Source organism: Chrysochloris asiatica, unplaced genomic scaffold (genome assembly GCF_000296735.1).
Source record: "Chrysochloris asiatica unplaced genomic scaffold, ChrAsi1.0 scaffold00014, whole genome shotgun sequence".
Lineage (NCBI taxonomy): Eukaryota > Metazoa > Chordata > Mammalia > Afrosoricida > Chrysochloridae > Chrysochloris > Chrysochloris asiatica.
Window position 1 is genome coordinate 7,297,383 of NW_006408532.1, and position 19,242 is coordinate 7,316,624.

Consider the following 19,242-nt stretch of genomic DNA (forward strand, 5'->3'; position numbering starts at 1 on the left):
TCATATTGTCCTCACTATAACCCTAGGATGTAGGGGCAGTTTTCCTCATTTTACACATGAGGAAACTGAGGCACAAAGCTTTCAAGGGACTTACCTAAGAAACTCAATCAGGAAGTGGTTGGCCCTGGAGCTAAAACTGGGTTGCACTCTACATACCTTGCCATGACATCATTCTGCCCATAGGCTATACCACCAGCTCTAGCAATGCTAAGCTCAGGTATGCACTTGTGATCTACATGCCCATGGAACGTCCCCTTCCCTTTATGCCATCATTTCATCATTGGGTTTTGCAATAGGTTCCAAGTGGATTCTCCGTTTCCTTTCTTGTTCCTCTCCAAACCATTCTTCACACAATAGCCAGAAAGGACATTTTAAAACACAGTTCTAATAATGTCATTTCTTCCTAAAACCCTTCAATAGCCTTCCACTACTCTCAGAATAAAGACTGAACTACTTGCCTGGCTTACAAGTTATGATTCAGGCCCCTGCTTGCTTTTTCAGTCTCATCTCTTACCAGGCTCCTTGTTCTCAACTTTTACCTTCCTCTTTTATGCTCCAGCATGTACATGCCACTTCTTGAATGCTCTGAGAAGTTTCTCTCCCCTCACACCCAATTCGTTACCTCTGTCAAGTGTCACCAAGTTGGTTCCAACTCATAGTTACCCTGTATAGGGTTTCCAAGGAGTATCTGGTGTGTTTGAACTGCTGACCTTGTGATTTACAGTCCAGTGCGGATCCTATAGCACCACATCAGGAGTCCTAGTTACCTTTAGTCAGACTATTATATAGATAGATAGATAGATAGATAGATAGATAGATAGATAGATAGATAGATAGATAGATAGATTCAAGCGCAGTCTAGTCAGTTTCCTTTTCAAAGTTCCTTTAACTTCAGGTTTAGTTTTTTAACATTTAGTATGGACTCCTGGTGTGGTGCTGTAGGATAAGCACTGGACTGTGAACCACAAAGTCAATGGTTCAAACCCAGAAGCCACTCCTTGGAAACCCTATACAGAGTTGTTATGATAGCACGTAATAATGTGTTAATTGAGGGAGCACTCGTGGTGCTGTAGGATTAGCACTGGAATGCTGACCACAAGGTCAGCAGTTCAAGCCCACCAGCTGTTCTTTTGGGTGAACAATGAAGCTTTCTGCTCCTATAAAGATTTACAGTCATGGAATTCCTATTCAGGGTTTCTAAGAGTCGTTGATTAAAGTTCGTCTCCCTAATTTGACTGTGAAAACCCTAAAGACAGATCCTTTGCCTATTTCGTTCACCACTGCATTCACAGTACCTGCTAAAATGCCTGTTGCTGTTGCTAAGTGCCGTCGAGTCGGGATCCGACTCATGACGACCGTGTACAGACTGTAGAGGATCTCCGAGGAGCAGCTGGTGAGTTGGAACTGCTAGCCTTTACCGCCCAAACCTAATGCGGTTTACCGCATTAACGGGCCCCGCCACAGCTAAAACGCTTAGCACCTGGAAAAGGTGCAATAAATCTTTTGAATAAATGAAATCCAAATTGACATCCAAAGGAGTGGTTGGGTAGCAAGTTGAGTGCTCAGGAGAAAGATTTCTGGATTGAAAATTAAAATTTGGAGATAATTTATTGACGTCAGAGTACGTGGGATTACCCAAGCAATGTGTTGTTGTCTGGAGAGATTTGTAACTAATGAAAGGTAAACTAAGCAAGGTAATGTAGGTTTCTCCTCTACGTAATTATAGATTGTGCAAGTCGCTTTCCACTCTGGGTTTTAGATCCCTGTCAGTAAAAGGAAGAAGGTAACCCACTTAAAGCCTCACCAGACTGGTTCCCTGCCTTTCACCACTACTCCCGTCCTCTTAATTCCACCGCCCCGCCTCCGTCCAATAGTTGAGAAGAATAATTTATCAGACACCGCCTCTTCCGGGTGATGACCGGAAGTGGGGAGATGCGCCGGAAGTTAAGGGGTGTTTCCTGCCAGTTTGGCTTCTCCAAGATGGCAGCGCCCTTGTCAGTGGAGGTGGAGTTCGGGTGAGTCACAGAACTGGGGCGCCGTGGGGATGTACTGAAGTCGTCGGGACTGGAACTCCCATCCCTCTTCCTTGAAGCTTGTCACGACCGAACCGCCGAGGCTCTGGCTTCTGCTCTGAGCTACGCCACTGGCCTTGGAGAGTCTGATGGGCTCGGCCTCCCTGGCTACGAGGCCGTAAATTCAGGAATAGAGGCGCACTAAGGTGCGTTGTGGATACTCCTTGATGCCCTGCCATTCTCAAAAAGACTTGATAGTTCGCATGCAGTCTCTCTGCCTTCCTTAAGAATACAAGTAGTCTAGAATCAGACCATAGAACCGAACAAGGCCACCCTTCAAGCCTTGCTTTCTTTTTTCTGGGAGCAATTTTCGCTTACCCGGAATTTGGGACCCCACTAGTAATGGGATGTGTGGCTTCCTTTTCCGAGACTTAGAAATGTTAACCAGACCTGGGCCCTTTGTAGGACATTCAATAAATTTTTGCTGAGTACCTTCTGCATCTCTTTCGTCGCTTGGGGCGGTACGGAGATAAGATAGCAGTGAGGGAAACTAACACAGACAGTGCGGTATGCATAAAATAAAATAGTCGAAGAAACACTACAGGGAGTTAAGTCAGCTCGTGGCATTGTTTTCAAGAGTTATCTAAGCCAACTCACATTTTATTTTTGTCGGCTGGTAAAAACCTCTGAGCTCAGAAAGAAGGCAAAGAAACTTAGGCCTTAAATGATGAGTGGTGTGATTTAGTTTCCATGGACAGGCTGTGACTAGAGTGTGTGTATAAGTAGGTGGAAGATAATACAAGCCAAGTGTATGTGAAAGAAAAAGTCAGAGATTGGAATCTAAAAACCACTACCCATAAATGCCTTTCCTTCAGTTGGATGCCAAGGGATGTTTGTTTCGTGTTTTCTCTTCATTGGGGAGTTCATTACTTATTGAGTGCCTAATATGTGCCAGGCAGGGAGCCAGACACTGAGTATACAAAGATAAATAGAACTCTGTCCATTCTCTTCAGTATCCAACATTTCTGTCCCTTACAAGGGAATAGGTTCATGAATGCTAAGTGCATTTATCTGGCCTCTTGGATCTAATTAGAACTATAGTGGTCTGGTCTCCTGACTGTTTTGCTTCACTGATCTTTGCCCCACCTATGCTCCCCAATGGGAGGTTTTAGGAGGTTCCTTGCTGCCTTCACAGGCCTCAGCAGAGCTGGGAAGGAAAAGCTGCAGACTGCCCATTAAGGTTTATCTATAGCCTACTCGTCTTTCATTCTCACTCAGTCAGAGCTGCTATTCATTCATCAGAAATATCTTCTATGTGTCGGACACTATACTGGCAGCTGTGGAGAAGTCATATGAGGAAGATAATGATCCTTTCCCTCCAGAACTTACAGATGAATATAATTGACTCTTTTCTGGCCAGTCTATCTCTACCCTCAAGTCTCCTTTGCCTCAAAAGCAATAATGAGCTCCAGCAAGACAGGACATTTCTCTACCCATTCCTTACTACCACCACCAGTGCCCCCTGAGAATTGCAGCTTCTTAGGTGTGTGCCACCTTCCGGCTTCTGTTTGTCCTTGTCTCTGTACATGTTTTGGGCCTTGGCTTTTATTTCATTTTCTGTTTGTGTTAGCACATTCTTTACTCTTTACTCTGAACCTGAGCAAATTTGCAAAGAAGACACCATGCCCATTATTCTCTCCCTTTTGTCCTTGAGTAGGCCCCTTGAGCCTCAAAGAGTCTGGATTAGAACTGTGCCTCTTCTCCCTGCACAGATGTCATCCTCTCAGTCCCAGAAGCTTTGGTGATCTCTCTACAAGGTCGCTCACACCTTCCTTCTTGTTAATGACCAGCTCTGCCATCGCCTTGTCTTGTCTCTTGGGCTGTCCTCAAAGCAAAGCATTTTCTCAGGCTTTGAATAAATGTTACAGATGTATTTTGTGTCCCTGAGTCCCAGGCTTTGTTTAAAGGCTCAGATGTAAAGTTCCCACCTTCCCTTTTTCCCTTTTTTCCTGAGTCTGGGAGGTATTAGTAGAGGGAGGGAATACTATTGCCGTCATAGAAGACTGAGAGAAATGGATACTTTTATTTATTCAACAGATAATTGTTGCGTATCTGCTATGTGCTAGACACTATTCTAGGCAGACCATGTATTTAAACAGGGGAAGAGAAATATAAATATGGAAGAAAAAGTGAAGATAAATTAGAAAAAGTAAAGGCAGTTTTGGAACTGTCTATATTTGTGACTCTGGGTTAATGCATTGGGCTGCAAAGTCAGTTTGAACTGCAAGGTAGGTGGTTCAAGCTCAACCAGCTGCTCTTAGGAAACCCTATGCAGGGTCGCTATGGGTCGGAACCAACTCAATGACACTTAACAACAACAGCATATTTGTCGTTGCTCCCAGCAAACACTTACCAAGAATTGGGGTGGAGAGAAGGTGAGGTATCTTAAGATGTAATTCCCTAGTTGAGTTTGAATAGCAAATCCTGTAAAACATGACAGGGTCTGTCCTTGGATCTCTTGGCCTAGAATAGACCCTATGCCTACCTCCCTGAATCACTTCAGAGGCTGGGCATTTACCTTCCTCCTTCTATGTATACTGAAAGCAGAAATGCTAGTTCCTTCCTTGTGGGCCAGTGAACCCAGTGGTGACAGGTCACTTACTGAGCCAGACTGGTTCTCCTTTCCTCTGCTGTAAGGGGAAGAACAGACTTGGCTTCCGAGCCTGGCACCACCAGGTTTGGCCACTCTTGGTTGTTTGCCTGGGTCCCAGTGCCTCTAGTTCACACCCCTCTTTTCTGACCCCCCACTCTTGAGCCCCTTGACTGTCACCCTCCCCCACCCCAGCTGCTTCGTGTGCCAACCCCCACCCAGTAGAAAAGGAGGCTCTTGGAAGGGGATAAATGGAGGCTCTGTGCAGGCTTGCAGCTGAAATGGCCCAGCGCGCGGCCACAGATGGGCCTTCTTTCCCCCTCCACATTTCTGCATCAACAAAGCATGACCTTGTTTGAATGACAGTCGCCCCATGTTTCCCCCATGACAATGCTTGCCTTCCCTTTACCTCTCTTAGGGTATCTCTGTTCCTTGGAATTCAAAAGGGTGATGGGATGGAAGGCCTCGGTTAGGACCCACATGAAGTTGAGGTGGGAGTTAGGAGACTCAGAGGAAGAAGTCATGTAGGGCACTGAAAGAGCCTTGGTCTCATCAGATGTTCTGACTTCTGGACTTGGCTCAAGCATCTCCACTGTCACAGCCTTCCCTTGACTGGTGCTGGGACACAGACATGTACCAAACTCTGCGCTCAAGGACTTTACTGACTTTGGGGAGTCTCAGTTTTTTGTTACTGTTTTTCTGCCAAGGCTGCTGGGACTGAGCAGGAGGATTCAAACCCTACTCAGCCACTGCCTATCTGACCTTAGACAAATCACAGCCTCTCAGAGTCTCAGCCTACATTTCTATCAGATGGCGTTCATAATGTCCACCTCCCACCCTCCCTCCCTGGGGTGCCTTGAGGATGGAATGAGTTGAGGAACATCTTATAACCTCCAGTGTACAGTATTTCTCCATGGCTTCTCAATGTTTCTTGCTGATGAAGATAGTTGAGTCACATGCCCCAAGTCGTACTAGTCAAACAGCAGAGATGTCTTCCATCTCGGGACTGATGGACTCTTTAACAGCCTGTTCTCTGAGAAGTGAAATGAGAGTCTGCAAATGTGGGTGCTTGATTATTAGTAAAAAAACATACTAATAATCCTACTTTCTTTACCACATCAGGATTTCACATCTGAGAATCAGTTACTTGTACCCTACATGCTGGTAGCGTAATGGTTACGAATCGGGCTGCGAACCTTAAGGTCAGCAGTTCGAAACTACCAGCTGTTCTGCCTGAGAAAGATGAGGCTTTCTGCTTCCGTAAAGATTTACAGCTTCAGAAACCCTGTACAGGGTCGCTGTGAGTCGGAATCGACTCCACGGCACATAAACATCACCACCACCACCAAATGCTGGTAACCAAAGTGTTCCTGAACCTTGGTCACCAAGAATCTTTTGGACTTCTAGTTCCAACTCTAACTTCATTGTTCAGTTTCAGCTACCTCCTCCTGTTTGCAGCAGCTTACGTGGCTGTCTTTTTCTTTGACCCTCTTTTCCAGAGGCGGCGCAGAGCTCCTGTTTGATGGTGTAAAGAAGCATCAGGTCACCTTGCCTGGGCAGGAGGAGCCCTGTGAGTATTGGCCTCCTGAGCTCCTCTGGGGGGTATTGAACAGGAGTCAGCCTTCCGGGATCACTTAACTCTGTTGAGTTGGGAAGGGATAGGAGTTTCCTGACCAGGCCAAGGAGGGAGGAAGACAAACAGACTATTACCACGTACTCCCTCCCATCTTCTCTAGAGTCAGCTCACTTTGCACTACACTCACAGTGTAGCCTAGTGCTTGCAAATGTGGGCTGTGTATTAGACTTGAGTTCGAATCTTGTTAGAACTTTAGGCAAGTGACTCACGTCTCTGAACCTTAGTGTTCTCATCTGGCAAGTAGGGATGGTAAAGCCTCTCTCTTGGAGTTGTTAAAAGGAGCAAATCAATAATAGTATGACTAACTACTAACCCACTGCTGTCAAATCAATTCATAACAACTCATAGCAACCCTGGAGGAGAGAGAAGAATTGCTCCCTAGGGTTTCTAAGACTAAATCTTTATGGGAGCATATAGCCTCATATTTCTCCCATGGAGCAGCTGGTGAACATGAGACCTTGCAGTTAGCAGCCCAGTGCTTAATCCACAGCACCACCAGGGCTCCTTAAGTAGTAATGTATGTCTCTATTATAATTACTGTATTACATGGCAGCAGAGAGATGTTCTTATGAAACTGGTACGCTTTATGGAGAATGGAACAATGTGGATGAGGTTACATTATGACAAGAGGGTTTAGAGTAGAAGAGAAATAGTCAGCCATAAAGACTACCAGTTAAGAATGACTGGTTAATGTGTCAAAATGTTACAATGACTAAATTTAGATGAAGAGTACATGGGTGTTCCTTGACTATTAGTTCAGCTTTTTCATAATTCAAAATAAAAAGTTGGAGAGTGATTGACTGTGGAAGATAATGGATTTTTTTTTCTTGTTCAATCAAATGCTTTTTAATTTTTTCATTAACAAACATATACTGTGTGACAGACCATGTACCTGACATTGGGGATTAAGACATTTGCAAAAGCCAGCCGCTGTCTACAAATTTGAATTTTTGTGAAGAGTTAACTTGTAGATGTCCTGCTGGGAAAATGTTAGTGTAACCTAGAGGCAAGGGCTTTTGTATTTCTAGTAGTGGGTGCCAACAAGAGCAGAATGTTCAGGGATAGAGTCTAATTATGGCTTTGATTGTTACATGCCTCCAAGTTACTTCTAACTCGTAGCAACCCTATGTAGATAGGATTCTAAGGAGCGATTGGTGGGTTTGAATCACCAACCTTGCCATTAGTAGTCCAGTGCTGATCCTACAGTGCCACACCAGGACTCCTTCTAGGGAAAAGAGGCAATCTGTCATATGAGGAAGCAGGGGAATGAGGTTCCTGGAGGCGATCTATAGAAAATGATCAAATAAAGCGTGGCAGGATTCTTCTGAAACTGGACATATTCTTGCTAATTTGGGCTAACAGTTATTGCCTAAATTAATTGAGTGCCAGTGGGTGTCTGAAACCTTCCCACAAGGCCAGGAAGCAGTGGCATATGGTATGTGTGTATATCACACTCAGAACCTTGAGGACACTTATTGAAGAACAGGATTCTGCCACACTGAGCTGGAGGTTGAATTGTGGCCTTCCCCCACTGTGTTTCTGGTGGGGGAAAGCCTGAGTTGATAAAGGTGACTGTACCTGTTTGTTAAATGACCACACAGCCGTAGCTGCCTTGGGAGGAAACAGGGATCTCAGAAGTCTTCTAAATATTCAAGCTTAAAGACCTCATCGAGAAGTTTCTCACTATCATTAGTACTAATTTATTTTCTCCTAAGCCCTGGTATGGCGCTGTGGGTTAATGCACTGGACTGCAAAGTCATTTAAACTACAAGGTTGGTGGTTCAAGCTCAACAGCTGCTCCTAGGAAACCCTATACAGGATTACTAAGGGTCAGAACTGACTTGACAGCACTTAACAGCAACAAAGTTTGCTTAGCATGAAAGTTCACAGTTTTTCATAATCCAGTCTCATTTCATTCATTGACTGAGTGCTCATCCAGTGCCAGGTATGATAAGAACTTTAGTCTTTCATATAGTTGGCAAATACGCAGGTGAGTCAAAAGTTATCTGCACTCTGGCTGTATTAAAACATCCATCCACATCCACGACTGATGGCAACATTGAATGTGCACGTGAAATGGTTCTGTCAAATAGACAAGTGACAGTAGATTATGTGGCAAATTATTTGCAAATCAACCATACTTGGGTTTCGAAAAGTTTGTGCAAGATGGGTACCGAAACAACTCACCGAAGAGCATAAACAGAAACGTTGGATGATCTGCAAACAAAATTTGGACCGATACTCAAAGGAAGCTAACAGTTAATTCTTTAAAAAAAATTGTTGCTGGTGATGAGACATGGATTCATCACTACGAACCTGAGAGTAAATAGCAGAGTATGGAACGGAAACATCCTCAATAGCCAACCAAGAAAAAGTTCAAAAGTCAGCCATCAGCTGGAAAATTGATGTTTATAGTGCTTTGGGATTCTCAAGGGCCAGTATCAGGAAAAAGGTTCAACAATCAACAGAGCTTCTTAGTGAGATGCTCACTGAAGAACTGAAGCCTAAACTTCACATTAAGTACAGAGGACTGCTATACAAGGGTGTTGTGATCTTGCTTGACAATGCACATCCACACACCTCTGCCCACACTGTTGGACACTCTGCAAAAACATCATTTTGAGGTGTTCAAGCATTCTTCTTATAGTCTTGATTTTGTTCCATTGGACTTTCACCTGTTGGATCCCCTGAAAGCAGCCCTTTGAGGATGAAAATTCACTTCTGATGAAGTGAAGATAATGGTGCATTCGTGGCTCGCAGCTCAGCCTAAAAATGTTTATAAACATTTTTTAGTAAGGGAATACAAAAGCTTGTTGAGAGATGGACAAAGTATATTGAAAAGCAAGATTATGTTGAAAATTATGGCTTTGTCTTTTCTAAAAGTTGATTAAAATAAATGCTACATCCAGAATGTGGATAATTTTTGACTCGCCCTCGTATTTTCTGAACGCTTCCTTGTGTTGGGCACTATTATCAGTTATTGGGTATTCAGTGTTGGGCAAAACATATGATTCTTCTCATAAAGCTTAAGTGTAATGGGGGTGGAGTCAGGCAATAAACACATAAACATGTTTAATCGTATCATTTACACATTGTAGTAATTGCTGTGAAGAGAATAAAAGAGTGTTCTCAGTGTGACTCACAGGTGGTCAGGGAAGGGCTCTCTAATGAGATGACATTGAAGCTAAGGTCTGAAGGATGGAAAGTAGCCAGCCAAAGATTTGTGGCGGAAGAGCAGAGGTGATGGAGGCCTTTTCCAAACAAAGGGATGGCATTTGTGAGACTCCAAGGGGCAAAAACACTTTGGGATAGTCAGAACAGAAGGAAGGCTAGTATTATAGAAGTAGAGGCTGTGTTTGCAGAGGTAGGCAGAACCCCAAATGATTGTGTGAATAATTGTCCCAGCTGGAGAGGTAGCTGCCATTATTCCTGTCTGAAAAAGTGGAAACTAAAGCTTAGAGGTGTCAAGGGTCTTAATCCGAAGTCGTAGTCATTTATGAATCAAAACTATAGACTCAAACCCAGATTTCAGGCTCTCTAAAACCAGCTGTTCTGCTGGAGAAAGATGAGGCTTTCTGTTCCCGTAAAGATTTACAGCACTTAACAACAACAACAAAGTCCTGGTGTGGCACTGTAGGGTAAGCACTGGATTGCAAGGTTGGGTTGAACCACAAGGTTGGCAGTTCAAACTCACCAGCCACTCCTCGGAAACCCTATACGGGGTCATTATGAGTCAGAACCTACTGGAGGGCACCTATCAACAAAATCCTTGTACTCTGCCTCTAACCTGTCACCCCATTTGTCCCCATAGCATATCATATCTGTAAAGTTATTTTACAGTTTTTAAACTTTTATTCATTCATTTACTCATGCCTTATTTTCTGTGAGGGCTCCAGTAGATATTAGCAAGGAAAGCAGACCTCAGAGAGAGTGACCTGTGTCCAGAGTTAGGAAGGGATGGAGGCTGGTCTAGGACCTAGGGTTTGGGCTTCTTATCCATCAGTCACCAATTAGAGTGCAGGTGGGGATAGATCCTTCCCCTTCTGGGGAAGGGATGCTATGGGGGAAGGGATGCAAAAATGGGCCCTTTCCTCAGTCTTTGAATTCTTGGCTGTGAGTCTTGACTCCTGGTTCTCATTTTGTGCCCTGCTGTGTCCAGAGACATAGGTCACATTGCAGCCACAGAATTAGATGGCAGCTGCCAGGCCCTACCCTGGCACATGGGCTCAACTAGAGGGCAGTAGTTGTTCTTCCCCTCTGCTCATGCCCAAAGCTGTTGTTTGGCAGCCTTCCCAACCCATGGGCTGCCACTTGGGCAAGCAGTCTTGGAGACTCCAGCAGAAAAAATAGCCATAAGATTATGGATTGTGACAAGTCTCACAAACAAGAGGACTCCTGGGCCAGGAGAGAGCTTTCAGCCCAGCTAAATTGGAAGACAAGAATGTGAGAACAAGGAGGCCAAAGTGAATTAACTGCCTGATAGTATGCAGTTACAAGTCAGTTATTTCTGGGGGTCTCATCTCCACCCTCCTCCAATCTATAAAACCGAGACAGAGGTTGAACTAATTTGTTCATTGAGCTAGATATCTAGTTGATGTCTACATTTTCAAAAAGAATTGTTTCCTGCCCATTAAAAAAACAACAACAACAAAAAAAACAGTTCCCATTGAGTAGATTTCAACTCATATTTTCAGAGTAGAACTGTGTGCTCCATAAGATTTTCAGTGACAGGTTTTTCAGAAGTAGATCCTCAGGCATTTCTTCCAAGGCACCTCTGCATGGACTTGAACTACCAACCTTTCAACTCCCTTTCACCTCTAAGTGCATTCAATTGTATGAAGCAGGGCACATTGCTACAGTCAGTAGTTATTTATATGTGGAGTGGGTATGTCTTGGACAACCAACCCGATGGAACAGACCATCTCCCTGATTGACAGGGTTGGTAGACACCTAGGGGTTTGTGGGCATTGTGACTTTTATGACTCGGTTGTGTTCAATTCAAGACTTGCCTTTCCTTGATATCCTGACCTTCCGCTGGCTCTGCCCAGTGGCCTGGCACCCTGGGGACATGGTCAGGTAAGGTACAGTCAACCAAAGTGTGGTTGTCAGTGGCCTAAAGCAAAGCCAGAACTTTAAAGGTAGAGTGCCCCAGCGGAAGGCATTGCCTGCCCTGGCCCCCAGCAGGAGAAATGTCTGCCTTACCTTTCCCGCCTCTTGCTCTGCCCTGACATTGTGCCCCCTCTGTCTGCTCTGCTCACATTAAAGGGTGGCTGGTGGGGGAGGGTTAGGGAGCTCCTGGGCGCTTTAAACTGCTTAGCATGCGCTTCACAGCCTCTCAGGGCCAGCTGTTCCTTTCTCTGCTCTCACGGCCTATTTGCTGATCCCTTTTCTACCTCCCTCCACTGCCCCCCTCCCACCTCCCAGCCCCTGTGTAAAATTGCTTTTGAAAAGATCCACTTTCTGCTTAATTAAACAATGAGGAGCGTCCCCTAGCACATCTGTAAACCTCCTTCAGAGGCCAGTTTAGCCCACAAACTGCTCCATTCTTACCCCATTCACTTGTAAATGGACCCTCTGATGTTCTCTCCACCCCCTCTTCTCTCCTACTCCCCTACCCCAGCTCTTTCTTCTCCCTTTTCAACTAAAGTTTGGGGTGGGCTCCTGATAGAGCCTGTCTTAGAGCCTGGTGGACTTGGTGGTACAGGCAGTTCAGCTGATAGAAGAGAAGTCTTAGAGAATCAGTCTTTCTATTCCAAATCTTAAGGGCTATGTTGGGGAAGAAGGGATGCATTTGCTGGTGTGTTTTCCATAGACCTACTCAACCCATTGGATGGAAGTGCAGGAACACAGTTCTGCTTGGGATAAAAGAGCCCTGCTTCATAGGGGAATTGACCTCCTTGTTCTTGGAGGTGTTTGAGAAGAGGCTGGATGAGGGCTTGCTAGGTCTAGGTCTGTTGCAGTGGGGATTCAAGCAACTTCCAATCCTTAGACACTAGGGTTCACACCCTTTGGGAACTCTGCCACAGTGGGTGGTTGGTGTCCACCAAATAAAGACAAGTCTGCTGGGGCAAGGGACCCCTGTTGAAATTGTGGATAGACATGACATAGTACCCGTTGCCAGGAACCTTTAGGAGAGGGTCTGCCAACTGAGTGAGTAAGGAATCCAAAGTCACATACAGTTCAAAGCACTTACCTTTTTTTGTTTTTTTCAAGTTTTTATTGTGAATCGAGTGAAGGTTTACAGAGTAGATCATCAGTCTTACATTCAGCAAATCATGTCATTTCATTGCAATGATTACAATCTCCTCCATGTACCATCATTAACAGTGTTTACCTCCCCCATCCTTTTTTTTTTTTTTTTGATGTACACATACAGAACAAAAAATATATTCATATAAATGTCCAAAGGGTGCATATTGTAAGCCTGCCTCCTGCTTGCAGGCACACAGCCTTTCTCAGTCCATGGGCCTAGCATTCTCAACTGCTCTATCTCCCTATGCTATCTATCCCCTCTGCCACCATTTCTTCTGCTGTCTCTGCTTTTCTGGTTAGGTTCTCATATCAAAGCACTTCTCCTTTTGAGCATGTCTTGTGTTTGACATTGTACTGGGTGTGCTGCTACCATCCTCTCAGAATTCTGTGGAGTTCAGATCAGTGTTTCCATTTGTGCTGAGAGGTAAAACAGTTTCCTACCCAAGGTCATCTGACACATAGCCCAGGCCTTTCTGGCTCCAGTATCCAAACTCCTCACCATTCCACCATAGAGCAGCAACTCCTGTCACCTTCTTCTTCCAAAATGGGCAATTCAAGTACCAAGGCTTCCTGCACTTGGGTTGTCATCTTCCCTTTTCCCATGCTTCTTGTTTAGGGGCAGTCTGGCCTCTAGAACCCACAGTCTCTGAATGTGATTCCTTCCTTGGGTGTCAGACTTCTTGTGGGTCTGAATGTGGAAAATGGAGGAAAGTCCAGTGTCTAGGACTCCCTCACCACCCTCCTAATTCCTCATTCCCTCTCCAGTTTTTGATGGGAAGGTAATATACCCCACAGAAAACCACAGCCAGTCCCAGCACTGTCTGATTAGTGGTAGACTGTATCCACCCTCCAAAGCTTAGCATGTCTCCAGGATGTCAGGCCACTGGGCAGAGTTTGGGCAAGTTCATGACATCACGCAAGGGTAGAGAATACAGGTTCTTTTTCCAGGTCATGGACTTAATTACTTTGAGTGCTAGGTACAGTGGATCAATCATCTAATTAATGTTTACAATAACCATCTGAGGCATTCTTACCATCCCCGTTTGACAAAAAGGAAAACTGAAACTTAGAACTCCTTACCCAGTGTCAGTACAACAAGGAAACAATGGAGTTGAACTAAAAAACCCAGACCTTCTGTTGCTGAAGTCGGTGCTTTCACCTGCTTCCTCCTCTGTCTTCATTGCTGTTCAGTAAACATCTTGGATCTTTAGTGTGCTTAGTCCTGTGCTGTGTTCTGGGTGCTCAGCACACGCAGCCGGTAACAGTAATGGTCTACAATAGAGCTGGATCTTAATACACGTGTGGAGGCAACGAAATGTGGGAGCACAGGCCCAAGCAGTGTGGGCTTGATGCCCAGGAAGTGATGTACATGGTAAAGAGCTTTGGCAGAACAGGCACCTTTGCAAGGCCCTGCATGATCTGGCCACTAGCTATTGCTCTGGCCTCAGCTCTTGCTCGTCTTCTTTCCCTCTCTACCCCAATTCCATCCTCCCTCAGGTCTGCCCATCTGCTCTTCCTGGAATGCTCTCCCATCTCACCCTACTCATTCTTTCGTCCTCAGTTGCAATGTTAACACTCGCTGAAAAGCTTTTCCCAATCCCAGATGAATGGTAAATGCTTTCACTGCCCCTTGAATGTTTTGGTAGCATTTATCACAACTAATTAAGTAACTGATTGTCCATCTTTCCTGCTGGTCTGTTAGTTCATTGAAGGTAGGCTCTGTGTCTGTCTCATTCACTGCCATCTCACTGGCACCTGGTACCTAGTAGTTGCTCAATAAGGATTTGCCCTTTGAATGATGGCATGGGATCTCAGGAGGGAGACCACCCTCAGTAGGAATAGAAAGGCCTGACATAGAGGGGGGAAGATGAAAATATGATGCCCAAGTCCCCATCTAACCCAGAGCCATCCCTCAAGCCACCAGCCCCTTACTCTGTTTAACCCTTCCTCCTCCCCTGGGTGCCTCTGGAAGCAGACCATCTGTCTTGGAGGCTATTTACATATTGTCTGGGCCTCAACAAGCCTAGCAAGAGGTCCCTGGGGATGTGTTTCAGGCCAGGCCAAGTGGCCCTTGCAGTCTGCAAAGGGAGCCATGAGTTCCACCTCTCCCCACCCCCAAATCCAGGCATGGGGGAACAATACGGATGGTGATGTAGTGGCCTCTCCATGGTAACAAGCTATCAAGAATGTGGGCAGGCCTTTGGAGGGTGGGGACAGAGGAGGAGGGAGTGACCTCAGCAAATAGGAGCACCATGATAAATGAGCCTGTGCTGAGCAGCAGACTCACCCCACCCACCCTTCTGGGACTTCATGATGGTACCATCATTTAGATGACCCAAACATCCACTACCCTCCTCCTCCCCATCCCAAGCCTATCCAGAGTATAGCAGAAGTCCTTGTGCTTTAGAGGGAGACTTACCCTGCCGACTCCTCCTTCTATCCAAGCCAGCCAGAGCTGTGAAGGTGCAGCTGGTGGCCCTCTGGCCAGGCACTGCCCAGTCCTCCTCAGTTCCTTTGCACACACAGACAAAACCCCGCCCACCAAGACTGGCTGATGGATGTGTCAGGCCCTAGCAGCTATATCGAGCGGCCACAAGATGTATGAGCTGGCAGCCCACCAGACAGTGCCAAGATGGAGGCCATAGAAGTCAGAGCCAAGGGGAAACCTCTCAAACTTCGGCCTCAGTGGAGGGCAGCTAGATGGGTGCAACACTCCCACCCCAGCCTGCCCCAGGGACCAAGAAGACTATTTTGCTTTGTTTAAAAGAACTAAAGGTGGAAAGGCAGCAACCTCAGGCCATGGACACTTTACCCATGGCCTTATACTCTGCTGGCATATGCCAGGAAATTGGCACAGAGTAGAGGGGGATAGTCCATCGAGGATGCAGGCCTGACTGTATAGCCTGCCTGCTTGCCAGTGAGAGCGCCTTAAAAAATGGCACATGCCGTGTGTGTGTGTGTGTGTGTGTGTGTGTGTGTGTGTGTGTGTCTGTCTGTCTGTCTGTCTGTCTGTCTGTCTGTCAGTCTGTCTCGCATACACTGCCATGCCTAGACTGGGAACAGAGCTGTGGACAAGAGAGAGAAAGAGAAGGGCTTTAGCAACCCTCGAAGAACAGCCTTATTTAAGGAGTAACTAGCTGAAAGCTATAGACTTTGAGGAGGTTGTGGAACTAGATCAGAGTGTGCTGTGATCTGGGAACTCTGCTCCTGAGAAGGGAGTCATTCAGATCAAAGAGAGGTAAGCCTTCACATCATGTAGGGAAAGACTGGTGGCTGTCCCAGAACCACAAGGAGGCAGATGTCGGGGTTCTGCTGAGCAGGAGCAGCCCTTTGGACCCTGAGTCACTTGTCTCTCCAGGCAGAGTTCTCAGCAGCCTAGCTTCAGGGTGATCGCCCCAGGCCTAGAGGACACCGGGAAGTGGGGAATAGTGGAGCAGTGATTTGTCAGCATCACTGATGAAGGAGCCTCTCTTCCTCTGCCAGAGGAAATTAACTGATGCTATCGCCTAGCAATTGTTTTTCTTCCCTCACAAAGGGAAATGTATGCAGACCCTTCCAGGAGCAGAGATGAATCTTCCCCATCTGGAACTGGTTGGAGAGATAAAAGTGGATGGGGCTTTTTAAGGCCTCTCAGCCTATTTGTGGCAGTTTCAGACGGTTGGAGGACTGTCTCCCAATCCTTTCAAATGTGATAGTTCCTCCTACTGTTGGCCCCAGTCCCCCTACTATAGGTAAATGGCACCATATCTTCTTTAGTCCGTTAGCATTACCAGGTACCACTTTTCTCTGAAGACCTCTTTTGACACACCATTGTTCTCTTCGAACCCCTGTCCTCACCTTGGGAATCCACAAGTTCATGTACCATCACAGCCTGGTCCTCAAGAGGTCCTCTGAGGCCCACATTCACTTCCTTCTGGTCCAGGCAAAGCTCTGGGTTCAGCAATTATCTGGGGTTGACAGTAGTTTGTCCTGTGTCTTCCTCTTCAGGGGACATCCGGAACCTCCTTGTGTGGATCAAGAAGAATTTGCTAAAAGAACGGCCAGAGTTGTTCATCCAAGGAGACAGTGTGTGAGTCCCTTTCTTCCCTTCTCTGAAGAGGGTAGGGTGAGGGGAGGTAAGGATATTTGAGGCTCAACTCTTGGGTTCATCCTCCATCCTTTTTGAGTCCTGTCCTCCCCTCCCTGCTCCTCTCACTTCTCTGAGGAAACAGTGCCTGTCCAGCTCTGTCTTAGGGTTTTTTTTTTTGGTTTTTTTTCAGTTTTATTGTTGCTGCATAGGACTGTTGGGGATTTTCAAAAAGCCAAGATAAAAGAAAATTGGTTAATTTTTTTGTGGGGGAAAAAAGACAAGCATTCAGCCTTCTGGTGGCCTCAAACTTGCTATGGAATCTTAGGCAAATTACTTCCTTTCTCAGGGCCTCAGTTATTCTGTCTGTCCTGTAATTACTGAGAAAAAGATGCTGCTCAAGGACCCTTTCATCCCCTTATAATCTAGGACAGAATTTTCTGGAAAGGGTCTAATCTCTGCTGTTCAATACGGCATCCATTTGTTACATTAGGATTATTAAGTCCTTGAGATGTGGCTCTTGTGACTGAGCAACTATATTTTAAATTTTATTTAATTGTAATTTAAATAAATTTATGGGATTAACAGTTACCATACTGGACAGAGCAAGTCTAGGATCCCACGAACATATATACATGTTTGTGCTCATTTTGACCACTCCTACCCCCAACCCAAAGCTGCTATACCTGTCCCAGGCTGGCCCACCTCCTGAGAAAGGAACCAGGTTCCAGTTGCCAAGAAATTTCTTTATTTCTAAAACAAGACCAGCTTAATGTATTTTAAAAGGTGGGCAGAACTGTTATGGCACATGTTCCACACCTGCTTGGAAGCATAGGTAACCAGCAGCTCCTGATTTAGGTCATGGTCTAGCAGTCGTAGTGGCCTATCCCCAGGGACAGCAGTGCTTCTTGGGCCACAGCCAGTGGGAGCCAAGCCAAACTGCCTCTCCAAATGTTGGCCCACCCTGCCCACACCAGACAGGCTGCTTTAGAGCATTCAGGTGCTTGGTGCCCTGGCAGCCTCCCCTGATCAAGAAGAGCCAAGATAGACTCCTTCCAAGATGGAAATGTAGAAGGCCTGAAAACCAAAGTTCTTAACTTCTAGGTCCAAGGAAAGTTCAGTCATTCTCCTGGAATGGTCGCCAGCCAGGACACACAGAGGCAGGCGTGTGCCCACACAAGTGTCATCACTTCTCATCCTCACACAGACATGGTGAGGAGGACACTGTAATTGAAAAGACAGCTTTACAGTGAGAAAACTGACACTCAGAAGCAAAATGCCTTGCCCAAAGTCCATTGGTGGCACTGAAATTTGCCCCTAGTTCCAAAGTGCAGGACTGTCTGAGCTGGCTTTCTTTAGATGCAGACTGCAGCTTCCTCTTCTTGGGAGATCTTTAAGTAGAAGCTCAGAAGGAAAGGCTCCCCATCACCCTTCCCTACTGCTCAAGGAGTCTAAGGCTCTCTCCTCCTGCCCTTCCCTCCCTACTGCTTACCACCCTCTTTCCTACAGGCGGCCAGGAATTCTTGTGCTGATTAATGATGCCGACTGGGAACTACTGGTCAGTACATCTCTCCCCCAGCCCCTGCCCTTAGTACTTCTGCAGGAGTGCCTTGGGGAGTAGCAGGGTTTTCCTCCTCCCCACTCCATCCCCTGAACTGAGGCCCACCCCTAAGTAAGAAAAGAATAGGTAGCTGGGAGAAGGGGTGAGTTCTCCATACCAGAGCTTTGCAGGTTAACATATCAGGTAGCTATTTTCTGGTAGATTCTTGCTCTCCCAAAACAGCAAGGCAATCCCCTTCCCCTTCTGATACGTGAGGGGGAGATGGAAAAAGTGCCCCTGACTGTCTCCCCTTCCTCTCTCCTGGACTAGGGTGAGCTCGACTACCAACTTCAGGACCAGGACAGCGTCCTCTTCATATCCACGCTGCATGGAGGCTAAGGCCCCTCTCTGTGCATGGGTACCATTGGGGGGGACAAGAGAACAATCAGATGTCTCCTTGGGCCCTGCTTCCAGATCTCCCTGTCCCCTTGGCTGCTTTCTTCCCTGCTCTATCCCCTGAGCTCCCTCTAGGCAGGGAAAAGAGGCCAGGTGCTAAAAATGATCCTTTCTCAGGCACGTGAGCTGGGAAAGGCAGCAATCCTTCTCCCAGCAGCTGAGGTAGGGGGAGGGTGTCTCTTAGTTTGCCTGGAGTGGAGGTGGACTCTGTGGCCAGGTTACTCAGTTGCTTTGGGACCAAAGAACAAGCCCTGCTCCCTCAATTCCTGTGTCTCAATCTGAGTGTGGAGTAACTGCTCTCCAGGCCAGTGTGTCTTTGGGAGGAAGATAAGTGGACCTGAAAAGCTGATGGAAACCCTTCTCTTCTCAAAAATCAGAGAAGTTTCCGCCTCAGTTTCCCCATCTGGACAGCAGAGGGCTCTGCCTGTCCCCCACTGATATCATTATGGAACCCCAGCTGGGGTCCCCTATTCATTGTTGACCCCCTCCCCCACCACCCAGCAGCTGCTCTTCCAACCACACCCCTCCTCCTGCTCTCTCCACCCCCAGCCCTTGACCCTGGCTGGCCTCACCCAACACAGGCCACCAGATGGGCTCCTAAGACCTTCCTCCAGCAAAAGGCTGCCTGCC

The 19,242-nt window shown here is 46.4% G+C and overlaps 1 protein-coding gene across 1 annotated transcript; it reads left to right on the forward strand.

The window, feature by feature from the left end:
- The first annotated feature begins 1,980 nt into the window (after window positions 1-1,980).
- Window positions 1,981-18,555, forward strand: URM1 (ubiquitin related modifier 1). The gene is made up of 5 exons (XM_006834825.1): window positions 1,981-2,015; window positions 6,162-6,232; window positions 16,538-16,619; window positions 18,126-18,174; window positions 18,487-18,555. Exons 1-5 carry the CDS (start codon window positions 1,981-1,983, stop codon window positions 18,553-18,555), a joined length of 306 nt encoding a protein of 101 aa, XP_006834888.1.
- The last annotated feature ends 687 nt before the right edge of the window (window positions 18,556-19,242 follow it).